The sequence below is a fragment of the Athalia rosae genome, chromosome 6 (genome assembly GCF_917208135.1).
Source record: "Athalia rosae chromosome 6, iyAthRosa1.1, whole genome shotgun sequence".
NCBI lineage: Eukaryota > Metazoa > Arthropoda > Insecta > Hymenoptera > Athaliidae > Athalia > Athalia rosae.
In genome coordinates, this window is record NC_064031.1 from 2307029 (window position 1) to 2330052 (window position 23024).

A 23024-nucleotide genomic window follows, 5' to 3' on the forward strand; every position below is an offset into this window, starting at 1 on the left:
CCCTGCGCCGACAGTCAACCGGCGAATCCCAATGCACACGCACCGTTCAAACTCCGATGGAATCACGTTAGAGTCACGTGCGCCGAGTTACCTGCGATAAAGAAAATTGTCCGTTTTTTTTTTTTTCTTCCAAACGAACAAACGAGAAAAGAAGAAAAAAATTAAAATAGAAAAGAGCGAAAAAAAAAAGAATAGGAACGAACGAGAAACGGAATAGAAAAGCGAAAACACTTTTTTCGAAACACACGTGCGAATTTGCATACGTCATAGAGATAAAGCACGACGAATCGTTGTTGAATTGATAAAGTACGCATTTTTTGATGAGGTAGTTTTTCGCGTGACGGTTTTTTTTCCTTTTTTTTTGTTCACAAAGTTTGTTTTTTTTCTCTCAATTCGGAACTCGGAATTCAACGACTGGATTACATATCTTCGTCGCATGATCTGAACTGAAATGATCGTTACAGAGATCTCAGAACCTCGACATGTAAGTTTCTCTGAATTTCCGTAACCGAGATACGAAAAAAATCAAAAAAAAAAAAAACCAAGTCGAACGATGGAGTAGAATGGGCAATTTTTGAACGAGGAAACCGACAGAAAAAATGCCGATTTTATTCGCGTCTCCATCGCTCGTTCTGTTTCATTATTTGACGTTAAATATAACGAGCTCTAATTTCTTCCCGAAAACTTTTATCCCCCCGGTTTTCGAAGAGAAAAGTTTTTTCTTTATCTCGAAATGTTGTTTTTTTTTTTTATTTGTTTCTGTTTCTTTCCGGCGAATTGAAAGCGAAGTGAAAATAAGTGATTGTGTGAGATTGAAGTGCATCTAAATTACATGTACATTATATTATACGTACATAAAATAAATTCATGTACGCGATACATACGTTGTACATATAGGCGAAAAAATATACGTGCAACGCGAAAAAGTGTTTCGTTCTGTTTTGAGAATTGTCACGTAGCCAAAAGTGCATCTAAACGTCAGACCTTATACCCCGTAAGATAGACGGATCGACCGAAAAGAAAGGGACGAGAAAAAAAAAAGTCCGAAAAGAGAATGCATTAAACTTTACGATTCTTTTTTTTTTCAAAACGCCGTTTAATGTATCGAAAAATAATTAATCACACCGAATTTATTACACAAAATCACGATAAAATTTACACGTTTTTCTTTTACTTCCTCAAGTTAAATTTAATACGCGAGTACAGTAACGAGAATAAAAGGAATAAGAAAATCACATTCTCTCTGTAATTTTCCCATTTTTCTAATCAAAAAAAGAAACGTGCATTTTAATTTTTTGCTGTGATACGATGCGGGCGTGAGAAATAATTTCACCACTTTACATCACCGGAATTTCACATTTTAAACCGAAAAAAAAAAGAAAAAAGAAATACGTACGTACATTTTTCCTCCGTATCAACGCGTTACACGTATGTACGGCAAAAGTCCACCCGTGTCCCGAAAATTTCAGGGGGTTATTTTTTGTACATAAATCACGTTACGTTGTATATAAACTTATATACCAGGTCATCTTTCTCTGTAACTCGTGGTTCAGTATCATATCATATCACATCGTATCACATCATATCGTGTCACCGTATTTCTTACATATATACACATCTGTCTACACATATGTACGATGATACGTGTATACAGTTGACGGAGAACGCCAGCATATATTATACATAAATATATACGGTACACGTATATATACGTAAAGTCAAAATGTAAAACGGACGACGTACGAAAAAAAAGAACAAGTGGAAAGAAAAATGCGGAGAACAAAAATGGAAACGCAAAAATGAAAACCAAAACTCTTCGAAGAAACGAGAGAAAATGATGTGCGTAATTTTAACTGGGGAACCGCATTCGAAATGTATAAGAAAAAAAAAACATTATCGATCAATCGTCGTTGTTTAAATTTTTTCACATGACGTTCTGATAGAAAAAAAAAGTTTTTTCCTATCCTTCGCGGAGGAGGTTGAACCAAATCGGATCGGTACAAGGTCGGTGTATGCGGGAAGGGTTGAGGTGGGTAAAGGGGGGGAGCTTTGAGTAACTGCAGTATAAGAAGGACCGATTTACAAACTCGTTTTCTGAAAAAGACGAATGGATAACAGTTGCGGATAAAGTGTCCTCAGCTGAAATCAACGAAGCGATCGCCAAGATCCTCGGGAGTTTGAATCCAGAAGGGGGGTAGGGTAGACGTGACGCGAAGTGGATGTCGTTTTGCTGTAGAATCGCGGTTAGAAACTGATGGCTAAAAACCGATCCCTTTTTTTTTCGAATCACCGTTTTTTTCCCTCACTCCTCCATTTTTCGTTGGGCCACGATCGGATTCCCTCCGTGCGAAACGCGCTGTCGCTGTCGCAGGTAACGCCCGACAGGTTCGGATATTTCGAATATTTTCAAAAATTTACAAAACCCTTTTTAATTACCCCGCATCGCATATGCACTCGGTGCGGACGCGTCCGATTCGTCGAATGATTTTCGTCAATTTTTTTTTCGCTTCTCGAACGAATTCGTTTTTCGAAATAAAACTTTTACATTTTATTACACCTCCCTTTTAGCGGCAATGTTCCCAAAGGGGAGAAAAAAAAAAAATTTCAACCCCACCAATGCGATTACAATAATTCTTATTTAGAAAACTCGCGATATAAATCTCGTCAATGATTCTTCCAGAGTGAGAAGAAAATGAAAAAAGAGAAAAAAAACGAAAAACGAAAAATGAAAAACTGAGAAGAAAATTTTGTTTCACTGCCATTCCTCACATCCTTGTTATATGCCGGCACGCCGAAAGTTCGAAAAAACTTTTTCCCACACTCCCATTAATATTAGTTTTCAATCAATACGCGTTAAATATATTTATCGAACTTTATTCTTTATCGTCCGATGTAGAAAAATAGTGTAAAACGTAATCGTCGTTGAATGACAAAATGAGTGCTTCTTTTTTTCCAGTTTTCCCCAATTTCTTTTTTACCTGGATTCGAAACCAGAACGAAAAACAAAAAGAAAAAAAAGGAAAGAAAGAGAAGGTAGGGGAAAGCTCTGGCGGTAAAGTAGAAGAGAAAAGTACTAAAAAAAAATGGAAAAGAAAGAAAATGGAATAAAATAATTCTACTAATTACTGTGCGCGAGGATCGAAGGAGAAAAACTAACCGTACCTTTTTACCTTTTGTGATATAATATTTGCCTCTGAAGCACCAGAAAGACGATCCGTCTAGGTAATACCGCTCTAACAACTCGACCATCGTTTGATCTGCGCGTACATATGTACTCGCACATAGATGCAAAGTACATATATATACCCGATTATCAGGTTTTTATTATATAATTAGCCAGAAACTGGCGATCGGCCGCCTTATTTTCCCCGTCGAACTAACTAGCCCCCACATTGAGCTCGCGTTAGTTTTACTTTTTTTCTCATGCTGTTTTTATCATTCACTTTTTTGTTCTACCTGCCCCTCAGACTACTTTTCTAGTTTTATCATATTAAAACAGTGACGAATAGAGAGACCGGCTTTCGGTAATCCTTTGAAAAATCACGTCACCCTCACTCAGCCAAAGTCCTTCGTATACTGTAATGTGTGTAACGTGCCACACGATACGTTGCCTTTTTTTTTTTTCCTTTTTTCAAAAGATTCTTTCCAAAAATCTACCCAATTCGAAGATTCCCCCCAATTTTTCCCAGATCAAAAACGATCCGAGAAAAAAAAGAAAGAAATCATTTACGCTTGTTATTTTCGAAAAATAACGTTTCAAAATAATCAAAGGATTCCCGATAAAATGCAGTACGCGCATCTTCGAAATTCGTATGGAATTTCGCGGATGAATATTTTCGAGTGGGTCATTTTATTTTTAATTTTTTTTTTTCAATTACTTAATAGAGGCGGGGGGGTTGTAGCCCGGCACACCGTCGTACTTTGTACGTTTGAAACGTGAAATCCATTCCTGGATGAGACACTATACCAGAAGTTAACCCGGATCTCTGACGTGCAGTTGCTGAAAGTTAGACGTTAGAATGCAGAATCCGAGACGGACGACCTGGTAAGACAGCTGCTGCTTAGCCTGTCTGCAAAGTATGTATATAGGTGTAAGCGCAGGTGTTTATATATGTACATACATACATATAAATATACCTCCGATGGTTACCGAGCTATGCGCTAGACGCCTCCAGTCAAAACGGTCGGATGTCGCTCAGATTTCAACGTTTTATCTCCACTCCGCGCGTCTAACGCCGTTTCCAAACGTTTCCCCCTTCCCCCGCTTCACGTGCATAAATTCATTACGCCCACGTGTACGGGGGTGGAATCGAGTGACGAGGAGGGAAAGAGAAAAGAAACCAAACCAAAAAAAAGAAGAAAAAAAAGAAACAAAGTAGAAAAAACCAATCGAAAGAAAGTCGATGAAATCGTTGAATTTTAATATGATCAATGATGAAATGGAAAATATTTGTACGTGGGTATATAAAAAAAAGGTTTTCGACAAAGTTCCTTTTTTTATTTTTCCATACACTTGATGCGTTTTCATCGAGATACGATCCGAGTAGAATCGGAACAAGCTGAACGAGTGGACGAAAAAAAACGAAAAAGGAAAAAAAAAAAAAAATAGAACGAAATGAAAATCGAACGAGAATGTGTGTGAATAGCGCGAAGACCACTCGGTTAGATGGAATAATTTGAAATCTTCATTAACGAAATTAAAACACATCTTGCGCTGCACAATTTGCGATATCCGGAAGATACAAGGTATGCACATCACACCTGCGTGTAAGAATGAAACAATTAGAGACGTTATTATAGAAAAGAATTGAAAAGACAATGAAACGAAGAGATTAAGAAATTACGAATCTAGATCATGTGAAGAGAACCAGGAGAGAAAAAAAGGAAGGAAGGGAAAATTGATAAAATAAAATGAAAAATTGAAAACGAGTTCCCGTATCGTACCGAGCACTCTACACCGTAAGAGCAGCAGCAGTAGCTGTGCAAGCATCTTGAGAGAAAATATAAAAATAATAAGATGACAAAATAAGAAAAAGAGAGAGAAACGAAAATGTAAAAAAAAGCAAGAATAAATCGGTGGTACAAAGAAGACGTTTGAGATTTGATGTAATACGGTGTGCAGGTATATGAGAAACAGGAAGAAAAGAAGAAGAGAAAAAAATTTTCGTACGTATATACGTGTACCGTATGTACAACCCATACACGATATTCATATACGTGCGTATACACACATGTACAAGAATATAAATAAGTTTTTAAAATATTGGTATAATACTTTTTGGTAGATTAATCACTGTCAATTGTGTGGTCCTATACCAGAAGCAGCAACGGCAGCAGGAGTAGCAGCAGCTGCTCTTGGGTTTTAGGGGTTTTCGGAGTTCGGGGGAAGGGGGTTGCGAAGGAGAGTGAGGGGGATGGGGGGTCGCCAATCTTTTATCTTTGCATTCTCTTAATATATCTTTCATCAGTCAACAACAATCCACCCTCTTTTTACCCATATACTTGTACCCTCCATATTTCTGAAAAGTATGATGATCAAAACTGTGGAAACAAACGTTGTTCTAAGTGAGTTAATTCCTTTTTTCGAACCCCTGCCTCCCAGTTTACCGATAAAAAAAAAACAAAAAATAAAAAGCTAAGAAAAATTGAAAACGGGAACAAATTTCTTCAGCTCAGTCGTCGCGAGTTTTAATTTTTTTTGTTTCCTACTTTTTTCAGCTTAACCGATGACTGGAACAAAATGGTGGACAGAAAGAAGGGACTGATCGTGATATTGATAACGCTGCTGATCTACCCTAAAAATAACTTCGGTGAGTAAATCATACGAATAAGTGTTCGTTACGAATGTATGGTGAATGTGACGATTGAAAGAAAAAAGTAAAAAGAAACTGGGCTCACTCAATCACGTATAAACTGTTTTTCTATTTTCGTTTTTTCTTCTCATCTTTTTTCAATTCTTACTCACAGTTTTTCATTCATCTTCGTGTATTCAATAATTTATCGCGTCGAATCTTAATTACGTGTATTTATAATGTAAGGAGGTTTATTCCAATGCAGCGAAACGAATGGAAGAAAAAAACAACAAAATAAAAAAAAAAACTTCATTATACGATGTTAATGGAAAATAGGATGAGAAGATGGTGAAAAAAAATTCTATACATAATTCGAGCGATTCGATATGAATTTTTTTTCCTCTGCTCTTTTGAGATGCTCTTTATCGCACTTGTGAAAATAGAAATTCAATTAGATTGAAAGAAAAAAAAAAAAAAAATAGCGTATACCACGAAGTGTGATAAGATAATTATTTTCATCGATAATTAGCGTTTGAATAAACCAGAGGGAATGAAAGAACAAACAAACGACAACAAAAAAAAAAAAACTCAACTTCCAATGAATCTTATTATTGATTGTAATTATTCGATTAATCGGGTTCGTTGCATTTGAAACGTCGCGATACCGCAGATGAGTTGGGTGTATAAAAGTACAAGGATATAAATAAGGTGGGATACTTTGACTTTTTTTGTTGCAGTTTTCACCCCAGCCTCTCCGGAGGTTCTATTTTTCTCAACCCTCGCGTCATACAGTACCCCCCTCACTTTTCTTCCCTTCTTTTAGCTCTGTTTTCGTTTTTTGGTATTTTTATTTTCATTCAATTTTCTCGTTTTTTCCGTTTCTTCTTTTCCAGCTCTTTTTCAGGGAGGTTACCCAACCGGTCGCGTTATACGCGAGTATAGATACGCCCGTACACTGACGTTTGACAAATGATCATTGTGCTCGAAAATATTTCTATAAACTCCCAGTCTACGTACATATATTTCAGGACACGCACACATCTACCCGGCAGACACACGAAAACCCGAAGCTTTACCGCCCTACACCGTTGCATCGGCGGCAAAAGTAGAAAAATCTGATCAATGCGCTCTTCGCCCCCCCCCGCCCCGTCGAAAGTTTTTGATTCTCTTTTTTCCTGATTTAATTCGAAAGGAAGAGAGGGAGAGAAAAAAAAATTTTTCCCTCTTTCCCTTTCGTTCTTATAAAACTTTTACCCTCTGACAGTAAAACTGACAACCGAAATGTACGTATATCGTGGGGATATACCTATGTGCTTTCGAAGGGTCAGGAAAAAATTTCATTCGAATTTATAATAAAATTATAATGAATTACACGCAGACGTTGCGACGACGTTGTATCGAATTTTGATGGCTTAAACGCGTAACCTGTACATAGGTGTGCGGACACGCGAATAAATAAGCGAATGCACATAGGTACACGGTGACGCGTAATTGCACAACTGCAACGTGCAACATGTAAATATGTATGTACGATAAATATTGACACCGGAATATCATGGATATATACATATGTAATCGGACGCGTGGGGTTACATAGACGCGTGATACATAGAGAATGCCGATTATCGAATCAACCTATTTTCGCACTTCAGTCACGTACGCAATTACACACACCCTACGTAGATACATATCCGCATAGGTGTGCGTACGCGCACGCAGTCGCATACATACATACATATCGCAAAATGCACGCGTACCTATGCATTTTACGCGCTGTATGCAATCGCTGTACGTAACGACGGATCCGATTGCGTAAGGGTGAAGTGGATAATCTATATCGCGACACGTGTACGTTACGCGTACACCACCAGCCGTATCTATTTACCGAAACGTCATGTGTCGAGACGTCATTCGCAAACCGGGCTTTAATTACCGATCGCAAATTATCAGCGAAAGATCTGGCCGTATAATTCACGCGTCGCATTGGGCGGGGACGGACGGTTACGCGGGGACGTACGGGAAGCTGCCGTGTGTGCGCGAAAAAAAAAAATAATATCAAAACTCAAAAGACAAGAAGAAAAAAAAAGAGAGAGAGAGAGAGAGACGAGATTGGGCAATTTGGAGACCGAAAATGAGGAAGGCGCGAAAGGGAGGAGTAAAAATGACAGGAAAGAACGGAGCTTGCACTGCGTACGGCGATCCCCATCATCAGCTGTTATATTTTTGATCCCGTTCCCACGCTTTGCATTACATATGTACGTACGTTCGTATGTACGTCGTGCGCGTGTAGCTACGAAATTTAATATTTACTCACCTCATCCGTTTACACGCGGAGCGTAAATGGACGAGTGAATTTTATACCCGTGCGAATGCGTAAAAGCTGCGGCGATGACGATTCGAAGGAAAATAGCAGAAACGGAAACAAACCGTACGAAAATTAACCGAACGACGGGTCAAAAACTGATCGGATTTTAGAAAAATCAATGTGATCTAGAACCGAGATAAGATTAACTCGATACGTACGTTAAACAGGTCATCGATCGTCTGCTTATTATCTACCGTACGCGGAATCGATACGAAGTCACTTTCACGGGGGGTTGGATAAACGAAGAGAGACGAAAAAATATTAGAAAATAGAGTCAACAAAGTCAGAAGAAAAACTAAAAAAAAATGAAAAAAAAAACTTTGAAAATTATATGGAAAGATGATGTATGCAACTGTATATATGCATAGGTTTCGTGTACCCGGAGTATATATATATATCTATGTACATATATACCGCTAGTGAGGATAATCTTGTAGCGTCAAATTAAAATCACATCGTACGATCCACACTGCTGTGCAAAACTATTTGTCAACGTTGACAGTCTAGAAAATTTTCGGTTTACATAAATTTATTTAAAAAAGATAGAGAGAGAGAGAGAGAGAGAGAGAGAGAGAGAGAGAGAGAAGAAAACAGGTAAGAAAATCTGATGTACGAGCCGGAGATGGAATAATTTCGTAACCGTTGATTCGTTTTTCGATTCTCTTTTCAGTCGTTATGTCGGAGTCGGAGAAACGTTAAAAACCAAAAAAAAAAAATGAAAAATGAAAAAAAGGCAAACGGCGTGATTCTTGTACGTGTAAATTGGATTTTCATCTCAACGAATATCATCGAAATAAAATATATAGATCGTTTTCACGGGGACTTTTCGGAAGCGGCGCGTCAAGGGTTGTTTCTGGTCCCACGGTGATAATCGCCTTAAACCCTCCGTCTCACCGGGGTGACGACAGGTCTCTCCGAGTCTTGAACTCGCTTTCTTACGGTATTAGAAGAAACGTTTATACATTTCACTTAATCCACGTGTATAATAAACATCCCCGTATAATAACAATTATAATAAGAATTTCGGAAAAACGAACATCCCGACAAAAATACGCTGTATCTCATTTCAGTAGGGAAAATCTCGTCGAATAAACGAACCTCCCCGTCCCTTTGGTTTAAAAAGTTTTTTTCGTCTCTTCGACGTGCTTCCTTTTTTCCACCCCCCTCTCTCTCTCTCTCTCTCTCTTTTTTTATTTCGTTGTCTATTACACTCGATTGCCCGATCGACAAAAAGGGAGAGAAAAAAAAAAGAAATTGCAGCAGCATCCGTTCGTAGGCGTAACGGAGGTGCAGGTGCAGTGATATCTGCGAGTTTGAAAATTATCAGAAAAAAGAAAGAGATGACGAAAAATAACCGAAATAGAAAGAGATGGGGGGGGAAAAAAGGGGATAAAGAGAGGATATACCGGAGGATATTATCCTCCTGTAAAAAGACGTGATCCCAGGGGGGGGGAGAGTTTTTTAGCTAAAAATGAAATTGAGTAGTTCGAAATTATTTGGACTAACGGCTATTTATATACGAATTTCACGAGAAAACAGATCTCCGATCGTTTTTCCGAATGTAGAACGGAGTCGATACGAAGCGGGAGGAGAGAAAACGGGACAAAATCGAAGGAACCGAATAAGAGGAGAAAAGTATCGACGAAGTAAAACACTGTGTATAAAATTACGTTGACGCGGTGTATCGAATTTCCCGATACATTTGAGTTCGGATAAGGTAATTTAATGGGATGAGGGGGAAGAAAAATAGAGGAGAAAAAAGAGGAGAGTCAAGGGGGAAACAATAGGGAAGAAAACCGCGTTGTTTTACCCGTGACGCGTTATGGTACGAGAGAGGGAAAGTGAGCGAAGTGAATCGCCCGGAGTGGTGCGGAGCGCGACGAGTACAGGCAGTAGTAACGGCAACGAAGTGGTCAGACGGTCCGGCCAGTCGCCGCCACTTGGCTGCCGTCCCAGCGCTAAACCACCTGCGTAACATCCGCACACGTCAGACCCCTTCACCGGCGAGCTCTGACATGAGTCTGCTTTAAACTTGAGTAAAAACTTTTCCTCCCTGTCATTCTTTCATTTATCTACTCCGGTCCGGAACGCGGAGGGGCGCGCCGCATTTGGTTTCATTCGTCGTTTTAATTTAAGCGAAAAATTGGCGATAACTCGATCAATTTTATAGATAGACCAATTTGGCTTTCAGATTTGGATTCCTCAGTTGATTGTTTGTGAGATTACTCTTGAAGAACCAAAAAAAAAATTCGGTTTTTGAGCCAAAAATAAATCATTGTTTTAATTGAGTTTAATATGCTTTTCTTACGTATTTTGACCTCAGGAATCCGAATCTGGAAGAAAAATTGATCTATCTCTAAAATTGACCGAGTTATCGCCAATTTTCAGCTTTTTGGGGTCAAAAATAAAAAATTGATTTTTTAATCTATATTAATGTAATTTGAGCTCAGCAATCTAAATCTGAAAGAAAAATTGATCTATCTATAAAATTAATCGAGTTATCGCCGTTTTTAGGCATTTTTTAGCATAAATTTGAGGATATCTCGAAGGGAAAAAATCGTAGCTGAATTTGGACAACGGATTCGTGTTCCTGAGGTCAAAATACATAAGAAAAGTGCCATACGATCAATTTAAAAAAATAAAAAATTTTGGCCAAAATTTGAAAAAATCGTAAGGGGTACCCCTTGGAAAAATCTCAAATTTTGGGCGAAAATTTTTATTTTCCAAAATTGATCGTATGGCACTTTTCTTACGTATTTTGACCTCAGGAACACGAATCCGTTGTCCAAATTGAGCTACGATTTTTTCCCTTCGAGATATCCTCAAATTTATGCCAAAAAATGCGATAATTCGGCGATAACTCGATCATTTTTATAGATAGTTCAATTTTTCTTCCGGATTCGTATTCCTGAGCTCAAATTACATGAAGATAGACCAAAAAATTAATTTTTAATTTTTGACCCCAAAAAGCTGAAAATTGGCGATAACTTAGTCAATTTTAGAGATAGGTCAAATTTTCTTTCAGATTCGGATTTCTGGGGTCAAAATACGTCAGAAAAGTGTAATACGATCAATTTTTAAACTACTTTACTTTCGACCCAAAAATCGATTTTTTTTCTGATTCTTCAAGAGTAATCTCACGTATAATCGGCTCCGAAATCCAAATCTGAAAGCCAAAATCATCTACTCATGGAATCGATCGATCAATCATCCTCGATTACCTTTTCAGAAAAGGATTTCAATCAATGTGTATCAAATAACGCTATCCTTTTCGTTCAAATACTGGTTTAAATCATTAAATCAATTAACGCATTCAAATCATTTTCTATTTTTTGTTTCAGGAGGAGCTTTTCAGCCGGAATTTTTGGCACCCATAACAAATGTTACCGTATCGGTTGGCAGGGATGCAACATTCACATGTCACGTTGGTTACCTGGGAGGATACAGGGTGAGCGAAGAGTATGATAAACAAATTGAAAAAAAAAAACAAAATAAAATAAAATACTTGAACGCTTCTGCTCTCGCGTTTTCGGTTTCACCTGATTAAGCGACGAAAGGATCCGGGATTGTGCTTTGTCGTAGTCACTTCGAAATCGTGGAATTCCCATCATCGGGTTGTCGAACAAAGTTTAGATATCATTCGAACGTTCATGAATATGGACGTTTCCGGGGGCGGCAACGCGCAGGGGCTGGTTTCGCACCGCTCCAACTGTTAAAGAGGAATTGCGAAACAATCGACAACGGGAAGGGGGGTGCGAAGGGGATCCAGTTCGTCACGTCGTTTTCCAGTTATAGTTCCATATAACCGTCGGATTATTCCTTCGCATAAACGGACCGGCGTTACACCAGAGATATACACGTTACGTAGCTTTGCCCCGAACGGTTACAATTTGCGGGGACCGGGTTTGTTGGTCTTCGACTACCTTGCTCCGAACTCTTCCTCCCTTCCTACGGGATGGTCCTCCAGTTTCCGGTCCGCTAGTTACGCCCCAAGATGGAACACCTAATGGTCGTTTTCATTGAGCTCACGACTTCGGACATTTCTCTGAACTCGAGTCGTTCGCGGACCCGAATATCGCCGTACCGTCGAAAGGACGTAACCCCCAAAAACGGAAGTAGATCTACAGCAATGCCGAGTCACCGATCGGACCACCGTTTCTTTTCTCTCCCCCTTCGGGCTCCCTAATCTCGGATTATCGGCTAACAATAAACCGAAACGGCGAATTTTAGGACTTTGCGGACCAAAAAAAAATAGTTAAAATATACGTAACACGTAATAGAGAGAGGTACGATATGGTTATGACGTACGTGTTACAGGTCGGTTGGGTGAAAGCGGATACCAAAGCGATCCAAGCGATTCACGATCACGTGATAACGCATAATCCTCGCATATCCGTATCGCACGGTGATCATTCAACTTGGAGCCTCCACATAAAGGGTGTGCAGATAGAGGACGGGGGTCTCTACATGTGTCAAGTCAATACGGATCCGATGAAAAGCCAGGTAAACCACGAATGTTATGTTACACCTACACGGAGGCACACGCGAATACACGCGATACCAGGTATACCTACCTAATGTACTAATAACATTCAATAACGCTTAATAAGATTTAACGACGCCTAACGACGCTTAACGACGCTTTAGCGCCGTTTAACAACGAACCGACGTTCTCCGTCCCGTCCCGCCCCATCCCAACCCCTTCCCCCGTCTACACCTATCCGCAACACATCCAGAAAAAAGTAGGGGATGAACCGACGCGCGTTTATTTATTTTTTCCACAAACGTTGTAATCCACGTGAAATAAAGTATTTCGATTTTTTCCTCATTGTTTCTCTCTTTCAATTTTCGTAATTCGTTTATTCAGCGTCCGTTCAATGCGTCGTCGTATATTAGATTCCGGATCGAACGTACGGGCGAGATTAATCGGTCGACGCGTTCATTTAATTTTTCGATATCGCGTCCAACGAAGCCAAGGCGGCCGTCCAACTCCGCTTACTTATTCATCATTTCACGGTCCACCGCGACCATCGTTGACTCCCCTTCGCTCCGCTACGTACACTCCGCTATTTTCGGTGCTAGCTTCTTTTCTACGTTTTCACACAATTTTCTCTACAAACGATTTTTCCTGCGTCTAATTTCTCGTCCTACGTACATACGAAATACACGTATCCCCCCCCCCCGGTCTCGCGTACGTAGATGTTAACGATACAGGTAAATACGGCGAACGACCGTTCCCCGTACAGAGTCGGTTCGCTGAGATATCGGAAATTTACACTATCTCTCGCGCCTTGCCCAAACTCACCACCGCCCTCGTATATACGTACATTATGTATCCGACGTACACACACACACGCACGCACACACACCCGTATGTGCACATAGGTAACGAATGAATTACCCAAACGTTACGAAGTAATCGACCTCGTAGGTTACCCTAGGTAATGCTCTACGCTCCAACGTTACATAAGGTGTTTCTTCGCCCTTTTCCACTATGTACAAACCCCCTCCCCCTACGCACATATGTTACATACGTTAAAATTTTCTGTTCAGTATATACGTAAAACCATCTTTGGGTTTTCGTTGAAAATTTGACAAAAAAAAATAAATAAATAAATAAAGACAACGTTAACGTTTGTTCCTAATTTTTCGACACACACTTGTCACACGTGTGTACAGGTATGTAGATCGTGTACCTGTTATGCGATATTCGTTGGAGCGAGAAGTGTGACAATAGATATATTGTAATATATTCCACGACGTTACACGTGGATATATATTGTAAAGTCGAAGGTTGCAGTCTTGTCTACTAGGTAGCTTATAAAATATGTAGCCTACATACCGATACGTAATATCGAGCCGATAAAATGCATATAGAAGGGGGATGGAAAACGCTTGAAGTTTGTATTCATGACAGATGAACGATACGCTATTGATGGACTGTGAAACGAACGAACGGAGGAGGATGAGGAGAGCTGCTGCTGCTGCTGCTGCTGCAAGCGCAGCGCATCTGTTGCGAAATGTGCTTGGTCCTGATCTCCGTTTTCACTGAATTTCCGTGCAAAGCTGTACCGCCATTTTCTCTAAACGGCGTACAGATTTCATTCCACACATTTTCTTTTTTGTTTTTCTTTCTTTTTTTATTATCCTCTCGTCCCTTCGTTCTTCGTTTCATTTCTCATCGCAATTTTTCGGTCGAAAATTTCAGCGACATTTCATCGAGTTGAATAGTCGACACTCCGGACGGTCTTGAAGTGGTTAAATCGAGTCGGGAAGGTCGTCGGAGTGCCTCGCGGGTTACGCCTTCAAATCGATTTTTAATCGCATCATAACAGTCGGTTATTTTTTACCCGTTTGTTTTTTACTTACTTTTTTACGTTTTTTACGTTTTTTTTTTTCTTTGTTTTTTTTGTTTTTCACCCTTCTTTAAAAGAAGCCGTGGAAAAACGAGGAGCGAGAGAAAGAAAATAGAAAGGAAAAAAGAAGCGAGCTTGCCGCAGCTTTTTAGCTTCTGTATACCTATACGTGAGCAGCCTCTTCGACTTCTTCCTTATCCTACACAAACCTAAAAAGCAGCCCCCTTAACCTTTTCGCGCTATGATTGGCGGCGGTCTCCTGCCACCCTTTCGAAGTAAAGCTAAGTAAGCTCGCAACTACTGCTGGAATAAAACGGAGTGACTCGAGAGAAAAAGAAAGTCACAGAAAAGAAAAAAAATGGAAGCTCTCGGTGAAATAATTTTTTCCAAATTAAACCTTTTTTCGTGTGATAGGTTTACAAGTTTCTCGGTAACATATAATAGAGAGATTCGTTCCTTTTTTTTCTTTTACGTTAAAAAAAAGGTAGAAAAACCGATAACAGCTCTGGATGGCTACCTTCAATTTAGAGAAAAGAAAACTCTCTCATTTTCCTCGCGAGTTGAGGGGTACCTTCGCTGCAGGATATCGTCGTCCCGTTACGCGTCGCGTCATCGTTTCATCCCCGTCCTCGTTACGTAGTTGTACGTGCATGCATAGGTGGTACGTACGTACGTCTCACGATTTACAGGAACACTCGCGAGGAGGGCACAGGGAATCCCCTCGAGACAGAAGTTCCCTTTTTATCCGCGCGAATTCACGCTCAGAGAATTTTCTGCCCTGTATAGTATCCTATCCATAGTTCTTTTCCCAGCTCTCTTAATCCTCGATGTTTCAGGTTTCTTCCTTCTTTGTGCCTTTACTGCACATCTCACGCCTCGGTCAGAGGCTATTGGCTGTAGGATGCTCCCTCTCCCTCCTCTCCCTCCTCTCCCCCCCTCCTCCTGCTCGTCCTATATTTTTATCCTCCTCTTTCCTCCGAACCAAATGTAAGCGCGACCTCTCCTTCAAAAAGGAGGAGATGCAGGTGGGATTTTCATCCTCTTATTCCTTTTTATGTTTCCTTTTTTCGTTCTCCTTTGTTTTATTTATTTTTTTTTTCCGCCCTTGTGCAGCGATGTTACCGGTGGATTTATTTTCATTTTTTATTACGGTATACGTATCCTTTTCCTGTTTTTTTTTTTTCTCTCTTCTCTCTTCTTCCCTTTTCACCCTCTTCCCGCATTTTACACAACGTGAAATTACGTTATGCACTTCGATGAACGTCTGCAGCTGTGGTGTACGATTGTCGCGAGTACATATACATAATACATGTATATATATGTACGAAGGTTTATGTATATCGTGTACATAGATAGGGCATATTGTTAGGGGTGTACCGGGCGCAACGTTAATAGGGGTAGAATGAGGTGGAATTAAATGTAGGAAGAAGAAGAGCCCCACCTAGGCCAAAGTCTTTGGTACCTACTGTACTAGAGAAATCCACTTGGCAAGTACTTTTGCCAAGTGCACTTCAAAGACACAACTTGTCTTGCCTCGGTGGTTGTAACACCGCCGTTGCTGCTGCTGCTGCTGCTCCTGCTGCAACATTTTTTACCAAAGTAAAAGAAACCTCAAGGATCTTAGCGTTGTATGTACGAGTAAACGCTTCTTTTTCACCGTTCGTTTAATGAAACGGAAGGAAAGTTAAATGAAAGAAAGAAAGAAAAAAAAAAAAAAAAAAAAATGACAGAAAATAGAAAAAAGTAAACGGATCAAATATAATAAAGAGGGTGGAATTCGAAAACGTCGTATCAACTATGATTGAAAAAGAGATAATTTCAAGATCCAAAAATAACGAGAAAGAGGACTAAAAAAAAAAAAAAGCAGAGGCAGCAGCAGCGACGGGAGCGAGGGAATGAAAAAAACCAAAAAAAAAGAGAAAAAGGCTCCGAGACGGTCTCGCGACTAGACTGCACAGAAGGAGAAAACTTAACGAGATCTAATTTTGCAGCGTCATTTCCCGATGACGCTGAGGGCGCGAATAACTTACAGATGCATTTTTCAGACAGGTCTCCTCAACGTAGTCGTACCCCCGGATTTCGTACAAGAGGAAACATCGGGGGATGTGATGGTCGGTGAAGGCGGTCAGGTAAGGCTAGAAAAATCAATTGAAATTATTTCCACAACTGTTGCAACTCCGACTAAACAAATTATTCTTTTTCTCTCCTCTCTGCCGATAATATTTTCCTCCTATTCAATAATAACGTTAAATTATGAGGGGGGGGGGGGGAAAAAAAAAATGGGAAATTTCACAATTTTTTCGCAGTCATGCGAAAAGTCGCGAGTCGAAAAATAAGAATGAAAAGAAAATAATGGAGAGAAAAAAAGGTGATAACAACAATAATGAAATGAGTTGAAAATAAGAAATAAAAAATTTATACACGTACGTGTACGTGGAGAAGGGAAAATTTCTTCCAACACGCGATACCGCGCGGCGACTGTTGAAATATTTCGACTGCACGAGGATATCCCAAAAGAGAAAAGGTAAAAAAACAAAGAGCAAAACAACGAGGCGGCGAATAAAAAAGGAAATGAAAAAGGAAGGAGGAAAAAAAGAAAATTTCAGAATTGAAAAGGAGGCGTGAAACGAGAGAGCGGAATGGGAAAAGAATGAAGAGTAAAAAAAAAGAGAGCGAAAAAAAAAAAAAAGGAAAACTCCCGCGTCAAAAAGGTGGTGAATTTCTCGCGGTGTGGTATATTAGGTGTGAATTGTTTCTAAAAACCTCGTGGTTTTTCTCGTTTCAATTTTTTTTTTGGTTTTCCACAGTTTATCGCCGAGCACGCTTAGTTGAATCTAACGTGTCACCGGACCTCGTAATCCGACGCACGGTGCAAAAATTCTGCGACAAAGATGAAAAAAAAAAAAAAAAAAAACAAGAAACCTACAAACGATATTTGAATTTTTGAATAAATATAATACTTTATTCGTCGTACTTTATAGTTGTGTAAAATATTTTCCATGCGACAATTTCGTGAGCAATATTTGAACCGTGTATAGAGCGAGCAGTTTTGTTCGTCGTTTCCAGATTTTCCCTTCCATATAAACGCGATACAAAACGAATGGAAAGTAAAGAAAAAAATTGAATGAAAAAGAAAGAACTGAAAGAAAGAAAAAGAGAAAGAAAAAGAAATTTTTAACGGTATAAAATGCTTTGTGCTTCCGGGTGTAAAAGAACTTCACTGTACATAGCTCTACACCGGCAACCCGCGCATTTTTGCACCGTATAGGTCATCGGAAAAAGAAATTCTAACACTGTGTGTATTTACATGTACGAAGCACATACACATATCCATACATACTTTCAATGTGTAACATATTTTTGTCATTTTTTTTCTTTTTTTTTTTCAAATATACGGAGACACGTAGCGCGGCGTGTTTTCGGAGAAAATCTGGCAATATGACATCCGCGTTCGAATCCTCATCCCCATGTAACAAACGTAACGATAATAATAACAATCGTAACGATAATAATTGAGGGTAACAAGAACGGGCATCGATTTTCAAAGATTCGAAATCTCGACGGAAATTTCGAGTACATTGGAAAAAAAAAAAGAAAACCGTCACTTCAGAATTCCGTGTTCGAGGTTTCGAGACCATCCGCGCGGAATGTTCGCAAAATTTGTAATAAAAACCAAAAGGTGTTGGAGAAATGGGAATCGAAAAAAAACTAAGAAATGATACATAACGTGGTATCGAAGTTTTGTGAAAAATGTATAAATTCGCTTGCATATATATATATAATACATATGATAACGATACATGTACGCGTATGTACACGTGACATGGATGGTACGTTCTTATACCGTGACACGTGTAAAAAAAGGTGAAAATTTTTAGGTAAAGCTGACTTGTAGAGCCCGAGGGACGCCACCCCCGCGAGTAATATGGCGCAGGGAGGATGGACGAGATATAATCCTTCGAGAACCTTCTGTCGGTAGTACACCGGTTCAAAAGACGCGGAGTAAGTAACTACCCTCACCTATGTAGCATTAGACGTAGGTTATAAGACGTAGGATATAAGGTAGAAGTTATAAGGTATAAGGTGTAACGTATAGTCGGACGATACCCGCCATCGGGAGCAACAACGCCAGCGGGAACACCGGGAGCGGCAGCTGTAGTTTTAAGAAAAGCAACGAAGTGCAAACAGAAAAGGTTCCAGTATAGGAGGAGAGCACTTGTTTCTATTTCTATGCCGCGCTGGCTGCTGCAGGTAAACGAAAACTCTGAGGACAAGAAAAAACAAATAAATAAATAATAACGAGAGAACAAGAAAACCAATAGCAGCGACGGAAATGAATGAAGTAAAAACTGGAAAACTGCGATGAAAAAAAGGCAAAAAGAAAAATATATATGAAACAGAGAAACGAGAAAAGCTTCGCGGAAAACCGTGCGATGTAACGATATAATATTATCGCGAAGGAAGAGAGCGAAAAAGGACGAACAAAAAAAATAAAAAATAAAAAAAAGGTAAAAGGGGGAATTTTTTAATTAATGACATCGGTCAACGCCAGTGTTAACCAAAGAGGTATGCAGGCGTTTGATTCCTAAGTGCACGCGGTGCACCACCTGTAAGTCCTACCGTTGCGCGTGGTTTTTCACAAATAATTACCGCCCGGTAAAGTTTTCTCGATATATTTCTGTTGCAGATATACCGGTGGCGCATTTCGAAGGTGAAATTTTAAAACTAGCCAAAGTTTCGCGGGCCGAAATGGGCGCGTATTTGTGCATAGCCAGCAACGGCGTACCTCCCACCGTCAGTAAAAGGGTCATCATCAACGTTCACTGTGAGTTTGATTGCGATCGCCACGAGATGAAAAAAGCTAAAAATTACCCCATTCCGTACGTCGACAATCGGTAGATTCTCCGAGGTATCTTTGCCGGTTTCCCGCCGACCGTTTCGTCGGAATTTTCACGTATTCGATAATTTTTTGTTCATTTATTATTCCTACGACGGGAACACGTCGTAGGCGAGCGTAAATCCGTTGGCGGTCGGTACCGAGCGTTTCATCTTTTCATCTTTTCATCTCTTTACGTGTGTCTATGCGGGAAAAAGGAAACGAACGAGAGAGCGAAAGAAAAAAAGAGGAGAAACGAAAAAGAGACGAACGAAAGGAAAATAAATTTATTCATGCGGACTCCTCACCGATGCAACAACGGCGACACATTCTCGCTTTGAATTTCATTCAGTTTCGTACTTTTAGTTTCATTTACTCTTTATTCATTTGAAAACTTGTACCCACCTTGTTACGACGATTAAAATACACAAACGACTCCGAGCTCTCTTCATAATGTCCGGTAAATTGTATTCGAAAAAGAGAAATTTCTCTTTTTTTTTCCACACACAAGTACAAAAATAAACGTCATCAAATTCTCAGCTTTCCAAAGCATTTTCTATTTTCTTTATTTTTCTTTTTCTTTTTTTTTCTCTCTTTTTCTCTTCTTTCTCTCGGATTCAAAATTAAAAGTTATGACACAACGTTAATAAACTTCTCTGAAACTTTTTTTTGTTTCTCCGCTGTTGTTCGTTGATCACTGTTCCTTTTTTTCTCTCATTACTTTCTTCGTTTATTTTGATTCCTTTTCTTTTCACTCCGATATTAAAAGATACCGAGTCTAGACACTTTTGTGTACAAATCTACCTTATCTCATTATACGCGCGAGCTCCCAGCCAATCCAAAGATCTAAAATGTCGAATAATCTCGTTTAAAATTCCCCCGCCCCCCCCCGAACCCCCACCTCCTTTCATCCCCCTCAGCGTTGAATCCCTTGTAAATTTCTATCCGCAAAACAAGCGGTAACAAAAACCAGGCGAAAAAACCTAAGAGAAAATGAGAACCGAGTCGACGGATACGTCCGTTTAATTTCTTACAGTTTTTCATCAGTTTCTCTGAAATTCGATATTAATTAATGCGTTGAGAAAAAAAAATTTCCCGCCGATCGATGTGATTCGAACGACTGCGAGAAACGAAAGATGAGACACGTACAGTCGGCTGTTCGGCACCCTCTCCGATTTCATGAGTTTTTGCCAAATTTTATTTACACAGAACCTTTCTTTTTTGCTTTTATCGTTTCAGTCCCGCCAGTGATACACGTGCCGAATCAACTGGTTGGTGCTCCTCTAGGGACCGACGTTGTCCTCGAATGTTTCGTGGAAGCGTCTCCGAAATCCATAAATTACTGGATAAAGGATAACGGTGAGGACGAATAAAGAGAAAAAAAAAAGGGAAAAGGGAAAAGAAAACGCCGCAAGCTCGCTAAAAGCTACCGCCCCGTACGAATCTGTTTATTTTTTCGTTTTCATTCTTTGACTTTTTCGGGTTTTTTCGTTTTTCTTTTTCTAAACGGGATATACGCCAAGTTTGTCCGAACATACCATCTAATTATCAAGCTTCTGAGATTTCGCGACGGTTCGCCCGGAGCTGATATCTTCGTACATTTGCAACTTACTTACTTACTCACTTACTCACTTACTTACTTACTTAGTTGGGGGGATAGCGCGGCGTACGACAAAGTTTAGAGTCTAGTGGTATCTGGCAGATCGTTTCGCAGTTTACCCTTACGAGTTTGACAGCTGTAGTTCTGGCGGCAGTCGTATTTGGCCGCGTAACCGTAACGAGAATTTTCAAAATGTGAGACGAAACAGGTATCCCAGCTTTTTCAAAAAAAAAAAAAACGAATAATTTTTTAAACGGGGTGCTTTTTTCTCGGTTTTTCAAATTTTTGAGTGTAAATCCTTCACAGTCCTTTACCCAAAAGGGTGACCTTTTTTCGTTTTTTGTGGTGCGATAGACGACGTATGATAAATTTCGATGTTACAAGGCTGGTAATGTTCCCTGTTTAGGTGCTATGATCATCAAAAGCACCCGTCACGACGTTCAGATTATAGCGAAGTCAGCTTTTGAAATTCGAATGAGTTTGACAGTTCGAAACTTTCATCACCAGGACGTCGGTTCTTACAGATGCGTGGCTAAAAATTCACTCGGCGAAGTGGAAAGCAGCATACGACTTTACGGTAAGAATTTCATTCTTATATATTCCGTGTTTTTTTTTTTTTTTTCTTTTTTATTCCTTCATTCTATTTTCGGTATTTTTTTTTTCTTCTTCTTTTTCTCTATCTTATTCACGTACCAATTTTCTCCGTGCAGCGGTAACATCGATTTTTTCGTTATTCGTTCTCGTCGGAATTTTTTTCATCTTTCTTTCTGTCTTTCTTTCTTTTTTTCTTCTATTATTCTATTACAGAAATTCCCGGTCCGACAAAAACTCAGACGGCATCGTGGCCAGGTGGTTTCTACGACGAGGATGAAGAATTGGACGTCTACGGCTCGGAGGAATTCGACAAATCGGATATCGTTAAACAAAACATGCCCATCGACAATACGGTCTACGGTCAAGCCGCCGCTCATCCAACCGTTTACTGGACCTCGACACCCTCGATAAAATTAATGAAGAAACGACCATCTTTTACAATGGGTGCCTCGTCGACGAGAAATCGCGAAACTCTACACGTTTTCATTATATCGGCTACGCTCTTGGCACATTTATCAACGTTCGACTGGCATTAGAAGTAAATGAAACCAAAAAAAAAACAAATTGATCTGTAAAAAAAATTGATATGTTAATTAATAATACGTATACATATATACATATAGATATACACACACATATATAAATAGTTAATTTAAATATGAATAACGTAAAATATACGATAATTATAAAAAAAAACAAAAAAAAACAATAATAACGTTAATATTAATGAATAACTGAAGACCGTCTTCCCAGACTTGTTTTTATCGAATGACAATTAAAAGGAGATGAGAGGGAAAGGAGAAAAGAGGAGATAAATAAAAATTGAAGAAAAAATGAGATTATTATTGATATTATTGCGTTTTTCGCTATGCAAGTGACTGCTGAAATTGCAGTTGTATCGGATCCGGTGAGTGGCTTATGATCTACATTTATAGTTGTAATAAATAAATTGGAAGAAGAAAAAAAACAACCAAACGAATCAACGAAAAATCAACGTCACGGAGAGAATGCCAAGAAAAATGGAATAAATGATTTGAAAAAAAAGAATCGATGAGATATTTATACATTTATATTATACCCACAGATGCGACCGCGTGAGAAAGTTTCAGAATTTTTTCTCCTCTGGTCCTCCACGAGGAGGAAAAATTGGCACGAATTTTGAAGACTCCGCGATTCTACGATTCTGACGTGAAGAGAAAAAAAAAAAAAAGCTACCGAGACTCGAGAGCGGGCATTTTATCGCACAAGATCAGGGCAAATAGTTGATGGTAAAAGAGCGCAGGTGTTAAGTAGGTTGTCGTGTGTGGCAACTAATTAAGGGTAAAGTCTGGCGGAATTTCGGTGGCAATTTGAAATCGATCTTGCACGAGAGAACGCCCCGCGCTATGTGCCTTTACATACCTATACGTACATACAATGCATATATATGTACGGTATGTAC

The 23024-nt window shown here is 39.4% G+C and overlaps 1 protein-coding gene across 3 annotated transcripts; it reads left to right on the forward strand.

Annotated features, from left to right (window-relative positions):
• Window positions 1-23: 23 nt before the first annotated feature.
• On the forward strand, window positions 24-22422 carry LOC105691744 (lachesin-like). Of its 3 annotated transcripts, none has more exons than XM_012410436.3 (10): window positions 24-484; window positions 5719-5810; window positions 11499-11605; window positions 12475-12660; window positions 16559-16642; window positions 18392-18515; window positions 19201-19338; window positions 20629-20748; window positions 21396-21566; window positions 21797-22422. In XM_012410436.3, exons 2-10 carry the CDS (start codon window positions 5741-5743, stop codon window positions 22117-22119), a joined length of 1323 nt encoding a protein of 440 aa, XP_012265859.1. In that variant the 5' UTR covers window positions 24-484; window positions 5719-5740; the 3' UTR covers window positions 22120-22422. The 3 variants fall into 3 exon arrangements, with proteins under 3 accessions (XP_012265859.1, XP_048512374.1, XP_048512375.1); XM_048656417.1 differs by lacking the exon at window positions 24-484 and adding an exon at window positions 4005-4045; XM_048656418.1 differs by lacking the exon at window positions 24-484 and adding an exon at window positions 5302-5565.
• The last annotated feature ends 602 nt before the right edge of the window (window positions 22423-23024 follow it).